The 20,432-nt window shown below is 30.2% G+C and overlaps 3 protein-coding genes across 3 annotated transcripts; 2 read left to right on the top strand and 1 right to left on the bottom strand.

Annotated features, from left to right (window-relative positions):
• The first annotated feature begins 1,044 nt into the window (after positions 1-1,044).
• Positions 1,045-1,566, top strand: LOC105617073 (BET1 homolog). Its single transcript, XM_012198652.1, has 3 exons — positions 1,045-1,063; positions 1,140-1,303; positions 1,411-1,566. Exons 1-3 carry the CDS (start codon positions 1,045-1,047, stop codon positions 1,564-1,566), a joined length of 339 nt encoding a protein of 112 aa, XP_012054042.1.
• An 845-nt stretch (positions 1,567-2,411) lies between these two features.
• Positions 2,412-4,165, top strand: LOC105617072 (probable ribosome production factor 1). The gene is made up of 3 exons (XM_012198651.1): positions 2,412-2,988; positions 3,503-3,767; positions 3,988-4,165. Exons 1-3 carry the CDS (start codon positions 2,412-2,414, stop codon positions 4,163-4,165), a joined length of 1,020 nt encoding a protein of 339 aa, XP_012054041.1.
• A 162-nt stretch (positions 4,166-4,327) lies between these two features.
• Positions 4,328-6,378, bottom strand: LOC105617071 (THUMP domain-containing protein 3-like). The gene is made up of 7 exons (XM_012198650.1): positions 6,258-6,378; positions 6,035-6,147; positions 5,420-5,951; positions 5,100-5,278; positions 4,857-5,036; positions 4,633-4,767; positions 4,328-4,528 (listed from the first exon to the last, which is right to left on the bottom strand). Exons 1-7 carry the CDS (start codon positions 6,343-6,345, stop codon positions 4,328-4,330), a joined length of 1,428 nt encoding a protein of 475 aa, XP_012054040.1. The 5' UTR covers positions 6,346-6,378.
• Positions 6,379-20,432: the final 14,054 nt, after the last annotated feature.

The raw sequence follows: 20,432 nt of genomic DNA, 5'->3' as shown, positions 1-20,432 counted from the left end.
TTAAACGGGTACTACGTACCTACGGAACCTAGAACGAAGTAGTAAGTAGATACACTATAGTATANATATATACTTATAAGTACTATATATATATATATATATATATATACACTACATGTTAATTAATACTCTCGTATTTAAATACTCGCTATAGTTATATAGCAAAAGCAAAATCATTTCAAAGATATTTGTAGACTGTAAAGTATCGATATATTGACTGTCGATATAAATTTTTTTTACTAACATGTAAAAAAATTAATTTATAATAAAAGAAACATCAGAATAATATTAAATTTTAAAATTATAATTATTCTTATTGGTAATCTATAACTTTTTAGTTATAACAGTTAGTGCTTGTATTATATTTGATCTATTTTCTGTTCCTAGACTAGCACTCTCTTTCTCACTTTCAATAAATATCAAAGATATATCTATCTCACTTCAAGTGTTTTAAAAGTGTTTTAAAAGTATTCACTTCAGCCGCAGAAAACAGACCTATTCTCAATCAATATCCGATAGTATCGATACCTTTCACTTCGATATACGTCACGCGATGCACTACGAGCGTGACGTTGACACATATTGACACATATTTTCTATTCTCCGGCTGTCTGCATTTCCTATTTAATTGGTAAATTAAAAATGCTATCGTATTGAAAAGTTTTGAACATATATTTTAAATGATTAATACGAATGTGTGTTGTCTATTTGAGGTTATATTTATACGTGAATATTTTCAGTTCAAGTATCATCGTTTAATATAATTTACTTGCGTGGAAAACATTTTTTACTTTATATTTTACTTTAAATATTTTTTTATTTTTACTTAAATAATTTTTATCATTTATTTAACAGAATATAAATTTATTTTGTATTACAAGTATTATATTTATATAAGCATAAATAATTGAACTAACCTCACAATATGTATTTTTCTAGATAAAAACAGATTGAAATATTTTTCAATTTTTAAAAGGGTTTGTGAGACAATAATTTTCTTCTGTATCTTTGTTCATCTGTTGAGCTATCAAGATTGCTAACAAAATGCGACGTTCTCATTCAGGTAAGTTGCCACTTGTTAACAAATACATCAATTCTTATTTTAATTCTTATTTTAAACATAATTTTTACTTTTTCAGGAGGTTATGGCTATGAGCCATTACCAAGTACATCTCACAATACTATGGAAGACGAGAATGAAAGGATGACTGAAGAACTGAAGGATAAAATTCATGCTTTAAAATCATTATCTATTGACATTGGCACAGAAGTCAAATACCAAGATAAAATGCTAAAAGGCATGGTTAGTTGAGTTTTTTTAAGACGTTGATATAATTTTTCATATTATTTTATACATATTATTATGCATATTATTTTATACATAGTAAATAATACAAATTTATATTTTAGGATGACGATTTTGATAGAACAAGTGGTTCCTTATCTGGTTCTGTAGCACGTGTTTTGCGTTTAGCAAAGGCAGGCCACAATTATTATATTTTATATTTATTTGTTTTTTCTATAGCAGTATTTTTTGTATTGTGGATAATTTTGAAATTTAAATGATGGTACATAAAGAATGTATATCAATTGCACACGAGTCGATTGCACAGAAACCAATTACTGCACTAGAAAAAAAAACCATGCAGAAATCGCTGTGATTGACAGTGAGCAATTGTTACAGTGTGCAAGTGAATCACTCCCATACATAAGATCTATAACTAAGAGAGAGTGATATGTATATAAAACATAATTAGGATAAAAGTAGTTAATTTGATTAAGTTATTCAACTATCTTGAATTTTTTGCATTATTTCATCATGTAAGAAATTTTACTCTTATTTTATAAAATAACGTATACACATTGTTATATCACTTGTAAAAAAATAATTTGAAAAAACAACGAGATGACATACTCTTGGAAAAGAGAAATATTTTTTTGTACGGATATGTTGTGTGTTATGCTTATGAAAAGAATAGAAAGAATGTAAATGATAAGATCAAAAATTATATTTTTATTTTTAATTATCCTTTTCGTCATAAATACTGATTGTAGATTTTTTTTATCATCTAGTTTATTAGTACAAGAACTAAATGATAAAAGCGCTTCCTTTTTACCCTATGATTTGTCATATTGGCGGCACTGCGCTAGGAATCTCGTAACATGTGGTCGTAAACATGTGGTAGTTTTAAAAGAATTGATAGGTTAAAGATGCGAAAGTGCATTCTCGAACGGTTACGATTTTAATTTTAATTAACAAAAGTTTACATGTGGCCTCTCGTTTGATTTTTGAGGAAGCATTCATCTAGATTTTCTTGATTTCCATTTCATCGCATGATACTGTGACTTTATAAGTGGGTCAGAAATCCATACAGAGTAAAAAAGAACAAAAATACAAAGAATTGTGCAAGATGAAGATTAAAACTTTGCGAAAGAATCCTCTGAGTCGACACAGGGAGGAAAATGTAATGGCAAATGATGAACCGAGTACATCAACGGATAAAGCTTCGGAAGTTTTGCTGCCTTCTGATAGTAACTTCAATCACATCAAATGCAAAGCTGTGAGATATCAGAAATGCCAGGAATTGATGAAAGAACGAGCGAAGGCAAAGAAAGCGACGAAGAAGGCGAGGATACAGTCGGGCGCTCCAAAACAGGTGCCGCATACTTTAGAGAGCCTACGAGAGAAAGATGAGACTATGATAGTAGGTAATCTGGATGATGAGGCGAATGAGGAGCTCAAGTTTGACTGTGAACATGATGAATTTGCTGCCTACTATAGGCAAGAGTATGAACCTAAAGTCCTCATTACATATGCTGATAATCCAAATAGAAAAACAAGAATTTTTGGCAGAGAACTTACAAGGATGATACCTAATTCTATTTCGCTATATAGAAATCGCTCTGGCGTTAAAAAAATAGTCAAAAGTGCTACTGCCCGAAACTTTACAGATATAATCATTGTTAATGAAGATCAATGCAAACCAAGTATCCTTATTATAAACTGACAGTATATAATAAGTATATAATAAGTCATTTATAAATAAGATTAGAAACAACTCCTGGCTGAGGCAATATTTTTCGCAATAAGTTTATTACAGTTTTTTAAGATTAATTTGGGAAATTTGAGAGGATTATTAATATTTCAGATTAATTGTGTTGAAAGTCTGAACCATATCCGCACGCAATTATCATTTCTGAAATTAATTCATTTATATATAATAGTAGAATATAATAGTTCATCTTAACATTCAGACCGTTAGTGACGCTTCATATTTAAAGTCATTTATAAATATTGTAATAAGCTAATACTTTATCTGTTGTATAATATATTTTGTAGATAAATTGATAAAAAATTATTAGACATCAGAAATTCTTTTAGGAAGCTTTATTTAAAAAATAATTGATAAATTTCAATTATACATCATATAAAATATCAAACTAATTAAATTTAAGTTATTTTTAAATTTTTTTTAAATAGTTTTCCTTAAACAATTGTTAGATGGAATGTTAATCATTCATCTGCCAGATGGTCCTACTGCACACTTCAAACTCAGTAATGTCAAACTAACGACAGATTTAAAGCGCAACCATAAGGAGATCACAGAACATAGGCCAGAAGTTATTCTCAATAATTTCACCACACGCTTAGGTTTTACCATTGGCAGAATGCTAGGAGCCTTGTTTCATTATCAGCCAGAATTTAAAGGAAGGAGAGCTGTGACATTTCATAATCAAAGAGATTATATATTTTTTAGACATCATAGGTAATTTTATATTTTTAATTTTTTAAAAATTCTACAAATTTTCTTAAAATATTTTATTAAAATGTAATTTCTATATATAAAAACATCTCTCTAAAGTTAAAGAATTTATATAAATTTTATTTTTTATATTTTATTATCACATGGAACTTATAAAACTTAGAATTAACATCATGTAAACTATATCTCAGTTGTACTTAAATCTAATTGAACGAATTTACAGGTATGAGTTTAATCTCAAGAATGGAAAACCGAGATTACGAGAACTAGGTCCACGATTTACTTTGAAATTAAGATCACTACAACATGGAACATTCGACAGTAAATATGGCGATTATGAGTGGATTATACAAGGTCGCAGACACGAAATGGAGACAAGCAGAAGAAAATTCTTTTTGTGAATTTTATGTATACATATATATTAGGATTATCTGGGAAATAATTCGTTAAAAAAACTAAACATGATTGTATGCTAAATATATGCTAAATAAACTCTATTAATTTCTTCATATAAAAATATAATAGAATTCACAATACTTGTATCACAATACTTAATAAAATATCTAATTGGACAAAGACTTTTTAGTCGAATAAGATGAGTCTTTATTGTCTCTCTGATAACTATACTGTTTGGCCATACGCGGTTTGAATGAATCAAGGGCTACTTGAGTACGGTTCAAAACATAAACTGCAGCTGGAAGACCTCCCACATTTACACCAATTATTTTTATCACCCAGAATAAATCACCAGCTGCCATCAGAGCCTAAAATGAAGAATAAAATTTGTTTTCAGATTATAGTAAAATATTTTACTTTAGTTCTTTTCTTTCATATTTTAATTGCTATAAATAATTATAATAAAACTTACGTCTTTAAAGTTATTTCTATCGTAAGTGAGTAGAATTATTCGTCCATTTAATTTTACTATACGACCAAATTCTAGCAAAAATTTTTTATAAAAAATTTTGTTGTATGACTTATTCCCACTTCTTTTACCAAAAGGCTGCAGATTATTTAAAAAATGATCATTTTTAATGAAAAAGTAAAAATTAATTATATTGGAACAAAATTTTTAATGATTAACTTCCATACCATATCAGTAACAATAATATCGACAAAAGAATCTTTGAATGGCAATTTTGAAGCAGTCCACTGTACGAGATCTATTTTACATGTAACTGCTGAAGCATCCATATTTGATTTTGTTCTATCTGTAGCTCTGGAATCATTGTCGCCACATAAGACATATGAATGTGGAAAAGCTAGTGCTGCCTAAAATTGTTTGAATAGAATTTTATGAACTATTAATTTTATTATTGTAAACATGCAATATACCTCTATAGGAATAGAACCTCCCCCGCACATAGGATCTACTATTATATCTCCTAGCTTGGGATTTGCCAATTTTAGTAAATTGTAACATATAGTTGATCTAAGAGTAGTTGGTCCAAAATTTATGATATTTCTGTGATGCTTGGATTTGTGCGTTACTCGTAAATGCGTTGTTAATTGATCTGAAATATTTAGAAGTAATTAGCATTCTGCTTGTCTCATATATAATTGATTCTGGGAGGTATGTATTATTATAAAACTTCATATGTACATTTCAAAATTGTTAAAATTCTCTTTAATCTATTAATTCTCATTTATCATACCATCTATCAATTTGCAGACAATTTCTAGATGATACATGGACAAGTCAACCAACCAATGAAATTTGTCCTGTAATACCTCTCCGATAACCCTAGCAACATCCTTAGATTCAACTGCATGTTTACCACTCCTCTCACATGTTACTCTATATTTGAGTATATCGTTCTCTTGGGATTTTAAAGGATCTTGACCCCTTTTTTTCCCTTTCTCTTCTTTTATCTCTGATATATTCCAATCATAGGGATCTTTTTTTTCTTTTTCTTTGTTACGCATTTCTAACATCTCTGTTTTGGCTACTAGATCTTCCTTTTTAGCTTCAACATATTCTTCAGTCGTTGGATAAAGTTTTCCTTTGAAACTTGTTGCACATTTCCATGCTTCAAGAGTTTTCTTCCATATTTTATCTGAGTTCGAAAGTATGTCCAGGTTATAACTTCTTATGTGCAATAAGTCTGATTCTTTGTCATTAGTAAACGATAAACTTCCGTTCTCAGCTACTATGAATATATGATCTATCGATCTCATTTCTTGAACCTGTAATATGTGTGACAAAACATAAATATTATGATTCTTGCACCTACATTAAAAAGATAATCTGAGTTGTATAGAAGAGAGACCTTTGGAAATTCGTCCCAATCAATATTAAAATAGATTCTTCCGCGTTGCTTAACCACCCGAACATCTTTGCCCAATTTCTCTTTGCATTCGTCAATTGCTTCCCATTCAAAACCTGCGTAAACAAAATCATTTATTGTAGGACTTTGTTGTAGGTTATGTTTAAGAGAATCGGCGCGCGGATTTCTCCTTATCTCATGAATATGTTCACGAATAATTTCATACCTGTATCCACAGTGACTCCAATCGTAAAAATTTTGTCGTTATCAACAGATTCCGAAAAGAGTTGACTCACGGATTCGCTTGCACTCATTGTCGAGATTCTATTCAGCCGGTCAGTTCTCGAGAAAAATACATGTAGTCACACAGTATCACGCATTGTATATATTTACCTGATACGCTATACATATACCTAACATTATGTATGACTTGATTTTAATTTGTTTTCTTTATCGAAGAGAATCGTCAGAAAAGTCTGAAGGGCTACTCTAAAATTCTAATTAGTTTAACTTTGCCAGTAAAAAATTTTTCATGCATGAATATGTATAAATATGTATCTATAAACAGGATTGTGCGCGTTACTTCAAAAAATGTTATTGTTACTGTTACTTGAAAAATAATAATTCGTTATTTTTTCGTTATTTCTTGTTATAATGCTAAAGTAAGTTATTAGATTTTAAAATTACATTAGCTGATAATTAATTTAATACTAAATATGAAATAAATATTCAAATTTTGAACTCTCTACTAACTATAAGCTTGTATATAGAGTAAACTTTTCTCTATATTAAACTTACCTATAATTTTACTAATTCTTTATTTTATTTAGATAATATCGTTATTATTAATGTAGTCATTTTTATAAGAATTTAGATTAAACAGATAATAATATATAATAGATTATATATTGTTTTTAAATGTTAATATTTCCTAGTGGAAATAAATTGATGAAATCTTTATCAATAGACCCATTTCAGTGTAATTCATAAAGAAATGAGTCAATTAATAAAGATTTCAGCGATTTTCAGCAATTTCAACGATTTATTTCCTAGGGTTACTATTATACGTATTTCAATATTTATTGTCCGTACCAAAAATTTACAATATATATATGAATTGTATATTTTTATGATTGGCAGTGCCTATTAGAACACAGTTTAAGATATTAAGTACAAAATATTTTTTAAGAAATTAAGAATAAATTATAAAATAAGAGAAAATAATTGGGAATTGAAGTAACGGCTTAATTCGTTACTGTAAAAACGTAATGACGTTACCGTTATCGTTACAGACAGAAAAAAGTAACGATTATTGAAAAATTAACGAAAACGGTAACGGCATTACAAGTAACGCGTTATTTCCCAATCCTATGTATAAACATCCTATGTATAAACATACATAAACACGCATAAATATTCATAAACATATATGAATTATATATGAAATATGTCCATACATGTACATACTCATCCTTTTTCTTTTGTAAAATTAGTTTTTAGTGTAATAGAAATAATAATAATAATGTGGAAACATAAAAAATAATTAAAAGAATAATTTTCGCATTGTTTGTTTTAGAAAAAAAAACAAGTTTGAAAAAAAAGTAGAAAAAATTGCTCATACATAATTATGCATAATTTTGCATATAATTATACATAAATAATTTTTTTTACATTTCTTCAAACTTGATTTTTCTAAAACAAATAGTGCGAAAATTACCTTTTTAATTATTTTTAACGTTTTCACGTTACTATTATTTTTATTACACTAAAAAGTAATTTTACAAAAAAAAAAGGAGTATATACATGAACATATTTCATATACATATAATTATACATGTTTATGAATTTTTATACATGTTTAGGTTTAGACATATTTATACATATTCATGCATGAAAAATTTTTTACCGGAATTCATAAATTAAAATTCCAAAGAAGTGTTTTTTTCTATTCGTAATAGTCGTAATATTCGTAATGGGTACAAATTCGAAAAGAATAGCACATCTATGAATAGTACGAGGTATTACCACTAGACGAATGTGGCGAAGATTTTTTCTCGTAAGTAAGAACTCTCCAGGACAGAATAAAAGGCGCAACATGAGAAGATTTTAAGGTAAGATTTTAAGGTTTTCGATCACGTAACCTCTTCGGAGCAAATATGAAAAAAGAAAATTTTTTGTGTGCATGATATGTATTTTATATACACACGCACATATACATAAATTTTTGTATTTTGCTTTTAGCTAGAAAAAGAGTTATATGATCGATATATCTATTGTTAATCGTTTCTTAAGGAGCGCGATGTCAGTATGTTTTTTTTACATTGAGCCCTAAAATTGGGCTATGAAACAAAAATCAAATATTTTAATTATATAATTTTTTTAAAGAGTTATATGATCGATATATCTATCGTTAATCGTTTCTTAAGGAGCGCGATGTCAGTATGTTTTTTTTACATTGAGCCCTAAAATTGGGCTATGAAACAAAAATCAAATATTTTAATTATATAATTTTTTTTGCCGACCAAAGAGTTTTACTTTTTTTTTATCTGAAAAAGTTTAGAAAAAGTACTTTTTTTTAGAACTCTTATAATGTTTTAAGATAAAAATAAGAATGGAAAAAGAATCATTTTAGATTCCCTCTGCTTTAAGGATATTTAAAATAAAATAATGAATTTATAAAATTATGAATATGGAATTTTATAAATTTTAATTTTTATGTTAGAATTTTTATTTTCCTTTAAACTTTTCCACGCGTCCCTTCATAATTTTCTATTTAAGAAATTACGAAGAATGATCGGCTAAAATTAATATTAAAGTCCACAGAAGCAATCGCGAAGCGATAATGTAAACGACATATTGGCTCTTTAATAAACAAGGTGATCGGATATCGTAATGACGGATCATTCAAATAGAGGCAGACGCCTCTTTTAATGACAATTATATCAATAGTATTTTTGGTATGTGCGTTGCATAAACTCACACATTACAGTGAATGTTATAAATGGACCAACGTTGGATATGCAGACGACATTATATCTTTTCACGCTGTCAACTAACGTGACCGCGTCCGGCAGCGTCGAGAGCGCTTTTCCATGTTTTAATCTATTTCATTAATTAATGAAAATTATTCCGACACTCACAATCATACACCTCGCCTCTGCGACGACAGACAATAAAATCAATGCTATTTTATGATACTGATAGGAGATATTGTATACCACTAAAGTAAAGCGCAGATCAAACGCGCTATTGTTAGTCCACAAGTATAATTTTGCGATTGATTGAAAATTCATCTGATGTAGCACATTATTCAAAACTAAAATATACGATATATTTCATCAAATTTTTTTTTATTTCCCTTGATCTGGGATAATATCTGTCAGGTTAAAAATATTAAAGTTTTTAAATCATTTACATTAATGTATCTCTTCCTATTATTTTCATATTTTTATTATTATATTATTATTATATATATATATATATATATATATAATTACATTATTATTATATTATTTTTATATTATTTTCTTCCTATTACTTCTTATTATCAGGATTCGGTAAAATAACTGATATGACTTATTTAAATATAAAATTGTAGAAGTCGGCAAAATCATTAATACGACTTATTTGAAATAAAAAAAATAAAATAGATTTCAAAAACTTATTTATAATATTAAATAAGAAATAGATTACAAGAAATTATTTAAAATATATTAGATGTACAACTTTGCTTCCGCCGTTTTCCTATAGATGGCTTTAGCGGTAAGTGGTCGAAATAAATAGATCATAGACGTCATACAATAAACTTGGGCATCTGTCAACATAACCCCATAGAAACATTAGTCGATTTGTGTCTGCAACAGAAAGTTATTCTCGATTGAAAATGTCAATTTACGAGCCAAATTCTCGTCATTTACGGGAGGTTTTAATTTTTTGCTTCAATATGAAGAAATCTGCGGCTGAGGCTCATTGAATGCTCTCAAATACTTATGGTGAGGCCGCTATTAGTGAAAGAACGTGTTGTGAGTGGTTTCAACGCTTCAAGAACAGTGATTTTGACGTCCAAGGTCATGCTCTGTATTTGGTGGGATCAGCTCGGCGTAGTGTATTATGAACTGTTAAAACCGACTGAAACAATCACAGGCGATCAGTATCGAACGCAATTGACGCGTTTGAGCTGAGCATTAAAAGACAAACGGCCGCAATACAACGAGAGACACGATAAAGTGATTTTGCAGCATGACAATGCTCGACCCCATGTTGCGAAAGTGGTCAAGACATACTTGGAAACGTTGAAATGGGAAGTCCTACTCCACCCGCCGTATTCTCCAGACGTTGCTCCCTCTGACTATCACTTGTTTCGATCAATGGCACACGACCTGGCTGACCAGCACTTCCGGTCTTATGAAGAAGTAAAAAATTGGATCGATTCGTGGATAGCCTCAAAAGATGACCAGTTTTTTCGACGCGGGATTCGTACGCTACCCGAAAGATGGGAGAAAGTAGTGGCCAGCGACAATACTTTGAATTATAAATGTATAACCAGTTTTTTACAATAAAGCCTCGAATTTCGAAAAAAAACGGCGGAAGCAAAGTTGTACACTTAATAAAATAAAATATAATAAAAATATAAAATAAGAAATAGGGCCCGAAAATGCATTTATTTATATAAAATATAGAATAACTTTTGTTTAAAATATAAAAATAACTTGTCTTTTATTTTAAAATAAAAAATATATTTCGGAAACTTACTTAAAATATAAAGTAAGAAATATGTATTTTAAATAAATGTTTCAAATAGTAAATAAAAAATATTTTAATGATTTTGTTTATTCGAATATACATTTCTAAATATAACGTTTCAGTTTTTTTATAGCTACAGCTTATATGTAATTAATATTTAATAGTATTAATTCTTGTTTGCGAATCAGGAAAATCAACATGGCTCATATAAGGATCTTATATTTTACACGTGCTATACTTTATCATAAATATGCTATAATTTAATTACTCATTGTTACTTTTATCGACGGATCAGTAACATACTGATATAACTTATTTAAAATAAAAAATATAAAATAAATTCCAAAAACTTGTTTAAAATATTAAATAAGAAATATTAAATAAGAAATAGATCAGAAGAAGTTATTTTAAATAATAAATACTAAATAACTGTTTAATTTTTTCTTTATTTAAAATATATATTTAAAATATACGGATAACATTGGAATATTTTAATTAAGAACTTTGTATTATTTTTATCGTCGAAAGAGAGAGAAAATATTTGACGATAACAATTTCTAATAATAATTTCACATAAGTTAGCATGCAATAGATCGTTTACAAAGTAATTTATTAGAATGTTAGTGATGCGCATCCTATACAATTTAGAACCGTGATAATTACACATTTTCTTATTTTCAATCGACAACCGTTTGTGATATTCTTTATAGTAGTTCAGCTCATTCAAGGTTCAGGCAGCGGTTCAATAACCCTTTACCATGACACATGAATATTCAGCGAAAGCGCAATGGGCGTCCATCGTAAGTGCCAATTTCAACTTTGTGCGCGCACCGTCTCTATGACTGAAATCCAGTTCCTCCACTTCGCGAGACCGGACCGGACGGTTGGACGTTCGCGACGTGAAGGCTCATATTTCAGTCGCGATCATCGTAAGGCACCAAATGTCAAACGCACAGACAAACCACGAAGAGAGATACGCGAGGCGTCGTGTAGCTGGCTATAAATCAGCTCGCCAATTCTCAGTTCTCCAATTTTTCCTCTCGCGTTTCCTTGTGTATCCTGTATACATCCAAACAATACAAACAATATAAGACTTGTTTTATTTCAGTACAACGTAGTATCGAAGATTTTACGAAAGTCATTTCTATACACTTTTAATACATAATGTCATAATAATTACGTCAAGTTCCAAAGTAGTCTAATTTACTAATCTAATTTAACATCAGTAAGATAAGCGATTCCGTGAAAATGAACATAACGGATTTAAAGTCGGATTTTGAGTCATCTCATGTTACGTCATATGAGATTCGCAGAGAGTCATTTATCTTGCATGCTAATTTGCATTAACTCGACGTACATCATCTTTGGATAAATATATCTAATAGTTATGCGCCCTTAAGTAAGAATAATTGATGAACTTAAGATTATTCCACGTGAAGAATCTTCCAGCAAATTTCAATAATAGAACGTTATTCAATCGATAAGAAATTAATATTCAAAAAGGCGTAGTATAGTAGATCTTGAATATAACACGAGGCACTTATTTTAAAAGCGTTTTCGAAACGATATGAATTTCAGTAGAAACTCGATAAAATTTTCGATATTGGAACTTTAGAATTTTGGCAGTTTAATAATTTTGTACATAATACGAACGATAATACGAACGTTTTCTACTTTTAATTCGATGTTAAATCGAATTATTGTATACCGTTGCTTACGAGTTAATTACACACTACGTAAGTTCGATAATTAATAACTAATAATCAATAATGATCAATAAACAGGTCAAATAGCGCTAACATTTTAACGGGAATAACAACTACCGAAATAAATAAGAAATGTGCGCATTTCTTCGCCTTCGTCTCTTACATCCTCAGCATCCCCGAAAGAGGCAGTGGGCGCACGAACTAGGACACGTGGAAATAAATACGTAATTCGTTGATATTCATAGACAATTGATCGAATCCTGAAATTAGACTCATCATCGCCGATGGCAAATGGCAGCGCAAGAGAAAAAGAGAGGGAGAGAGAGCAAGAAAGGTGATAATCCATCGGCTGCGACGGAGTCTGCATTTTCTTCGACTCTCTCGGGTCATTTCGGGTCGAAAGTTCGCCAGGGCACGGCCCCCCTATACATAGAAGGCTGCTCCTTTTGCTGCTATCGCTGCCGATGTTGCTGCTGCTGCTGCTTCTGCTGCTGCTGTTGATGTTGCTGGTGCTGTTGGTGGTGGTGGTGATGGTGATGCTGCTGTTGCTTCGCTGGTCGTCTTTCTCTTTCGCTCTTTCTCTCCGCGCCGCATGGCATCCGCGAGCTGACAGGTGAAGCCGGCACCTGAAATATTCATCGGACGCTGGGTTGAACGAGGCGCGACCGAACGTCAATCTGTCAACCTGCTTCCAGCTTGCTATGTATCCGTGTATGTATTCGCGAATCTCATATTCTCGTGTGTGTACGTGTGCATTCGGCTATGAGACGCGCGTGTATATACTCGATTATTCGCGACATACACATATACATATTGACACACGAACGTGCCTTCTCCCACCGCACTGGTTATATTGGCAATTATATAGAAAGATGAGATCGATTCACAGCGACGAATGCAGATTTCATATTTGCGAACGTACCTGACGGCTGCAAAATCGCGATATGCGTATCGTTTTTGCGCTCTATCTGCATCGTCGTCATCTAGTGTCAAATCTTTGTGTACAATCTTTCATTGTTATGCTGCTTATTATAAGTACTAATGTATAAATTAAGCATTTATAGCAAATATGCAATATCCAACGTATTACTGTATTTACTATATTTATTTATTATATTATTTAATTTATTACTATAACTATATAATTATTTACTATAACTATTTACTATATTATATTTATTTTTGCCATTATAATATGCTTCTTAAAACATTTATCGAAAATAAAAATTCAGAAGTCGTGATTTTAGTTTTTATTTGAATTATCGGAAATTTCTTTTAAAATCGTAGCTAAGAATTTAAATTAAACATTTGCTTTAAACATTTCAGGCAAAATATAACTCGAAAAAGAGGACATGATTTAATCTGACTGTCAGAATCCTAGTTGCAAAAATAGAGAGAAATTATCGAAACTTTATTATAGTAAAATTTAAATTTTTATTTAATATACGTCTATATGTACACAATAAAATTATTCACGTCTTTTTTCGTCTTTCAAATGTCATACGATAGTTATTTCATTATTCAATTTTTTCACATGATGCATAATAATATCTTTTGTAGTATTATAATTTTTTTCAGTAATATTGTAAATTTGTATAAAAGATAAGTGCCTCTTCAGATATTAATATTAAGTGTAATAAAAAAGAAATCCATTATTTTTGCATGAAATTGAATGGAAAAATAATGGATTTCTTTTTACTACACCTAATATATAACCTTCTCCATCTTAATAAGATATACAATTACCGGTGCATTATACACATTACGTACTTGTCAATGCATGTATAGATCTCTCACTCGACGGTTTCCCGCGTTTTCAATCGTACAGCTAGAGACAGCTACAGGGTAAAAGACCGGCGAATTAAGCCGACACTTTGAGGGGCTTTTAAAATTTAAATAATGCATTGTTGCCGGACCCGTCGTTCGCCTTCTCCCGCCGTCGGTTACGAGTTATCCCATCTCGAACGATGCTCGGACTGCGTTCCTTGCTGTCGACCCTCGTTTCGCCGACTTTTTGGCAGTTCTCGGTAAAGCACTGTCGGTACCAACATCGACGTGCATCAGGAATTGTGTAATTTTCACAGAGAAAATGCGAAACGAGCGAAAGAAACTTTGCGGCTAACCTGACATGAGCTAATGCATCTTTCGGAATTAATTTTTGTGATCTCCGACATCGAGATAAATTGGACATAATGATCTGTAATAGTTATCTATTATATCTTGAATGTGTTCCTTCTGTTTTGAAATTAATGTTTGATAAATCGCACGTTACGTTAATAATTTAAAACGTATGTAATTTGAATTATATATCTATAAACTTTAATTTCTAGAAATAGTGATTATACATAAAATTTTCATTGGTTTAATATATGGAAATAAATGTGAAAGAATATTTACAAGTATTTCATGTACATTTTATTATATTTTCAAAAATTATAAAATATTACACATTATTTTGGTAATACATGCATATACACACATATATACATTATATATACGTACACAGATTTTTTTTATTTATTAACAATAATTACATAAAATTTTTTGACAAATAGATTTAAAACTTGTTACAGAATATTATATAAAAATGTTTTTAATTTTCCCAAATTTCAAGAATTTTAAAAAAATTCGATAAATAGTAAAAATTAAAAATCTTGAAAATTGATATAGTGTCAGGAAAATTAATCGATAAGAAAGTTAGACTATTAAAAATTCCAAAAATTTTTCCAATGTTTTAAGAATTTTCTCAACTTGTAACAATTTGTAACAATTATGAAAATGTATCCATTAATTACAATGATAATATGCAATTTTAATTATAAATACATTTGATTATATTCTGTTATATTATTATTTTGACAATATTAAATTTATTGGAAATTGTGATTGAAACAAAAATAAAATCTCTTAGCAGAGTGATATTTCAATAATATGTGTTATGCACGCTCGATATTTTAGGAGATATTTATTAAAGGACTTTTAAATGTGAAATAGAAAATTTGTTGGTATCAAGTATAAATATAAACATAAGTAATAAAGTCTGGCACCAAGTAAACTCTCATGTTTATTCTTTGAAAGCAAATTTGATATGATACATATACATATATCTAGCTTAATATATATATTTTGGCAATGTATTAAAATGTTTATAAAATTTTTTTAAAGTTTGCAAAAATGTTAACATTAAAGAAATATGCGAAAAGATTGATAAATTTATGATAGGATAAAATATAACACAACGTAACAAAAATATAACACAAAAATAATGTTCTAAACTAATAACTGATTTATAACTTATCTCAGTACTACATTTTAATAATATTTTTTAATTATTAATAAATAAATAGATAATATAATAGATAATATATATTGCATACATTTTATAATGTTTTCATTCATATTGCATTTCATAATAAAAAGCGAAACAAATTTATTTGACAATAGTAGTAGAGAATAATATTTATAATTTTTGGGGTTAGAATACATGTTGTATATTGAAATGAGTCACGCAGTTTTCAACCCATTAAAATCTGCGGAAACAATTCCCTTTCATGGCTTCCCTTGAATTAAATTTTAACTAATTTCGTAGCCAGCATTCACTGCCCATTTTCCGTCTATCAAAATTATAATTAAAATACCATATATGTATTTTATTACAAATTCGTTATTTCATTTTCTGCACAAAAGGTCATGCTATTTCTATTTACAATATTGTCAAATATTTATAAGACATTATATTTCAAACTATAATTTTCTTTTGACAGAAATAATAATTGAGCGATAAAGCAAATAATTATATATAATTTATTTTTGCACGTTAATCATGTATTTCTCTATTTAAATTAATAATTATACCTAAAAGTTTTCATGAGATACAAGATTTATACAGCCTCCAATAAAATTAAATATCGATATTATCAAAGTTAAATATTGTGCGACAATTATTACTTTATATTTCGATTTATTACATAAATTTTTACTCTTTTTAATGTAGACTTAGTATCTAAATATAAATATAGAAATAAAAGGATAAATAAATATTATAAAAACAAAGCGTTTATTAAAACAGTTTATATCATGTAAGTAAGAAAACCTCCGCTTTAATTAATAGGCGTATCATTACCTGTCATACTGATCCCATTTATTATCAATAGCAATCTATTTTCCATCACTTAGCTTATTACCCGTTTCACTCGACGCCTATAAACGCCAATTGCAATTATTTTTAATGTCTTTACGGAAATATTAGTCATACGTCGTATTTTATAATGCGCCATAATAATTATAATTAAAGGGATCGTAACCATCTGGGATGGTGTACTTCCTCGCGATATAACACTCACTGTGAAGTTCCCACGCCGTGATTCTTGATACGACGAGATTGATACACATGACTGAGTTTAAAGGAAAAGAGACGCTACTAATACGCAGGCCTAAGTATCCTCCTGCATAATATTATTATTTTTCATAAATGCGACACAAAAATATTCTCACACACAATTGTCAGAAGAGATAATCGCAATATATCTTATTTCTATGTATAAAAAATATGTTAATTACAAAGTTCTAAAGTATTCACGATTATATATCAAATAATTTATGTTTAAACATTATAATTCGCAGCGCTTGCATTCATAAAAATATAGTATATTATTAGAGATATTATAAAAGTCTTAAATTTATTATACAAACGCAAAGAAAAATTAGAAAACATAAATTTGTGAAATTTGTTTTCAATAAAATTACAAATTCTCTACAATTGAATAATACGATCAGCAGGTAACGATGATAATCAGCTCTTCCGTGATTATGATTATTGCCCGAAAGCCAATATTATTAACAAGGCTTTCTGAGCAACAATCAAAAGCATAAAGAGCTCGGTTGAAGTCACAGGACATTTGTAACGCAGATTTTAGATGACAAGAGTAGTATCTGCAGAGATCAAGCGTAGTCCTGTAATTAAAATGCACCTTGATTAACGATCGCAATTACGTCAATCGCGTTTTATTACACGTTTCTGCGGTATCTTTATTGCGAGGCGAGGAGGAATTCGCGAACGGAATTAATCGAAATTAATTTCAGAATACTCGCGTAGGTATTACATCGATTATAATGGGACCTTAAAATCAATCACGCGGCAATAAAAGGTTCCACAAGTGAAAAAAAAAGATGCAGCAGAAATCGAGAGCCGAATGAAGAGGAGAGAATCGGAAGTGGCAGGAATACCGCGCGCTCGTCAATCTTCGCGAGGAAATGATTGAGACGAATGGATGGAAGGGCTAGCCGATCATAATTTTATTACATCGCACGTATCGGACGTCGAGATGAGGAGGAACTCCGGCAGCGATATCTTTTTTCCTCTCCTCCTCTCATTCTCTCCCTCGCTACCGCAATCTCTCAGCCGGTCGAGAGGCAATATCGGTAACTACGTTTCACGTCCAATTTTAAATCGATGCCTCACGTGAAAAGTAAATCCTTTTCCACTCTACCGAACTTTTCCCCACAGATTTCCCACTTACCTGATTCTTCTCTATCGAGATTTTCGCTCCTCTTCCTAAAGCTGTAACGCATCAGCTTTTATCGTTCGAATATTTTCTAAAAAAAGATAACTTATAAGAGAAAATATATGTAAAATATGATCTCTTTGTCTTATCTCGAGAATAATTACACATAAATGAGACAAAATTCTTAAAACGTATTTTTTATAGAGATGCTTGAGTTTGCTTCATCAACTATTGAAATATTTTCGCTGAAATAGAATTAGAATAAAATCAACAATATTTTAGATGTAGACAGTATTTATCGCCTACACAATTCATCGTCGAATTCATAACTGCTTATGAGTCACTTGAACTCGACGAACATTCTGCATGAGAGGTGCTGGCTTAGCAGAAAAGCGAAGGCGGAGCAAAGAATGGAACATTAAAAGCGATGGAAAACTTGATACACTATTTATATCTCGTGTCATTTGTACACATTGAGTTGCAATATATAATTCAATGTTGTATATATAATTTGAATGTTTGATCGGATAAGTGCGAACTGACAACTATCGTAACACTCTATCTACTGGTATGATCGATTTGACGGTAGATCGCAAACTGATTTCGATGAGGTATTGGAGACAAACAAGTATTCGGGAAAATACTAACCTTTCACTCTTTCAATTAATGCTTTTCCCGAACAATGAGAAAGCGTTCTCATGTATCAATGAATTATCTCAATGCCGTACGATTCGAGAACCGTTATTCTCAAGTTGTACGTTGCACACGCTGTCACAAAAGCGACATAATGTCGAATGCTCAGAGAGCAACAGTTTTTTCACTAATACGAAATTCTATTTCAATTATAGCTTTCGGATATTACGAGAATGTTTGCGCAATTTTCGAAAACTACAATATTAGTCCATTTGCGGCTTCCCATTATTGAATACTTCTGCTAACATACTTCTTTATCGATACACAATAGTTATCTACATTTTGCAAATCCAGAAATTAACAAATTTAGATATTACGAAATTTTAACTCTTATCTCCAATCCATCAATAAATATTTTCAATATATTTATTTCTTTTCAAAATTACAATAAAATATATGGTAGTATATTTGTGTAATGTTTCTTAACTAATGAAAATTAAAAGATCTCTTGTAAGCTATATAAGTATTTAAAAGTTTCTAAAAATTCTTTGCAAATATTCGTTTTTGCTGTAGTTAACTATCAGAAGTTACACGAAGTGCATAATGGCAAAACATTGCAATTTTCAGTGCAACCAAAGGTTTTGTCGAAGTTCAAGCGAAGAAGATTGAAATTTGTCGAAGGTGCAGTTTTTGTGATTATTAATGCACTTTTACGGGGCAACGCGAAATGCCTGCATCAGCGATTTAGTATAATAATACGTTCTATATGGGATGGTCAGTTAATTTCGAGATTTATTTCACCGAGTCTCGATAAGTTCTCTACGAAAGAATTCAAACATTATTATATTTGCGTTAATACAAAAAATTATGTCGGCGATAAACTACGTTAGATGTGGAATGTAAATTAGATAATATTTTATATGATTGTAGCAGCTCTATTATATTTGAATAAGACAGTTATTTGAGGAGAAATGCCGTCTTGCTGTGAGCGAATGTACTGGTCATGTTTGCCCCAGAGCAATGCGCAACGTGCAACAGGTACCTTACGGCTTTCTGCAATCTACCACTGTCAAGTTCTCCACTTTCATCTCGTAATGGTTTTGAAAAATGGTCTTGAGTTCATTTCTTTATCACATAAGCATTCTATACATTCGCAACATGCAATTCCATTTAGCTCTATACGTTTAATATTTAAAAGCGTAACATAATTTGCATCTCACAATCAGTACAATAATAATAAAGTATAAGCATGAGACGAAAAAAACCTGTTAACAATAACGTCCAGCAAGAATGATTAGCAAACGAGAAATTAAATAAATAAGAACTCGTACGAAAGAAATATTTTAATTAATTTTATTAGACAATCCTATCTCTAGGGAAAATAATATTTATTAACATTAGAAATTGTGAAATTTTAAGGAAACAAACTTATCATCATTTTAAATTTAAAAACTGAGAGAAAGTCGATTATGTCAAGAATTAGCATTGATCTGAAATTAAATAGGGCTATTATCATCTCAGAATAAAGACAAACGAGTATTTATACAGATAGGATTATAATCTAAAAAGAGGAAGAACCAATCACTAGTTTAATATTAAGTAATGCAATGCGATGTATGTTTCTCAAAGTCTGGTTTCTCGCGGATTGTAGATAAACACAAAGTAGCGAGTTATGAATACGGACCAAAACCACGCGAGAGAGAGAGAGAGAGAGAGAGAGAGAGAGAGAGAGAGAGAGAGAGAGAGAGAGAGCGTCGTCGTCGGCGACGAGGAACGGAACGACGACGTAGTAGGTACGACCGAGACGAGTAGTAT

Source organism: Atta cephalotes, assembly GCF_000143395.1.
Source record: "Atta cephalotes unplaced genomic scaffold scaffold00011, whole genome shotgun sequence".
NCBI lineage: Eukaryota > Metazoa > Arthropoda > Insecta > Hymenoptera > Formicidae > Atta > Atta cephalotes.
This window is presented reverse-complemented; position numbering and strand designations above follow the sequence as displayed.

Bases quoted from the DNA above. Each gene is read 5' to 3' on its own strand.
- LOC105617073 (XM_012198652.1), top strand. The intron at 1,304-1,410 runs GTTAGTTGAGTT...TTTATATTTTAG, and splicing joins ATAAAATGCTAAAAGGCATG to GATGACGATTTTGATAGAAC.
- LOC105617072 (XM_012198651.1), top strand. From the start codon at position 2,412: ATGAAGATTAAAACTTTGCGAAAGAATCCTCTGAGTCGACACAGGGAG. The intron at 2,989-3,502 runs GTATCCTTATTA...AACAATTGTTAG, and splicing joins TGAAGATCAATGCAAACCAA to ATGGAATGTTAATCATTCAT. The intron at 3,768-3,987 runs GTAATTTTATAT...ACGAATTTACAG, and splicing joins ATATTTTTTAGACATCATAG to GTATGAGTTTAATCTCAAGA.
- LOC105617071 (XM_012198650.1), bottom strand. From the start codon at position 6,345: ATGAGTGCAAGCGAATCCGTGAGTCAACTCTTTTCGGAATCTGTTGAT. The intron at 5,952-6,034 runs GTCTCTCTTCTA...CACATATTACAG, and splicing joins ATTGGGACGAATTTCCAAAG to GTTCAAGAAATGAGATCGAT. The intron at 5,037-5,099 runs GTATATTGCATG...AAACAATTTTAG, and splicing joins GAGGTTCTATTCCTATAGAG to GCAGCACTAGCTTTTCCACA.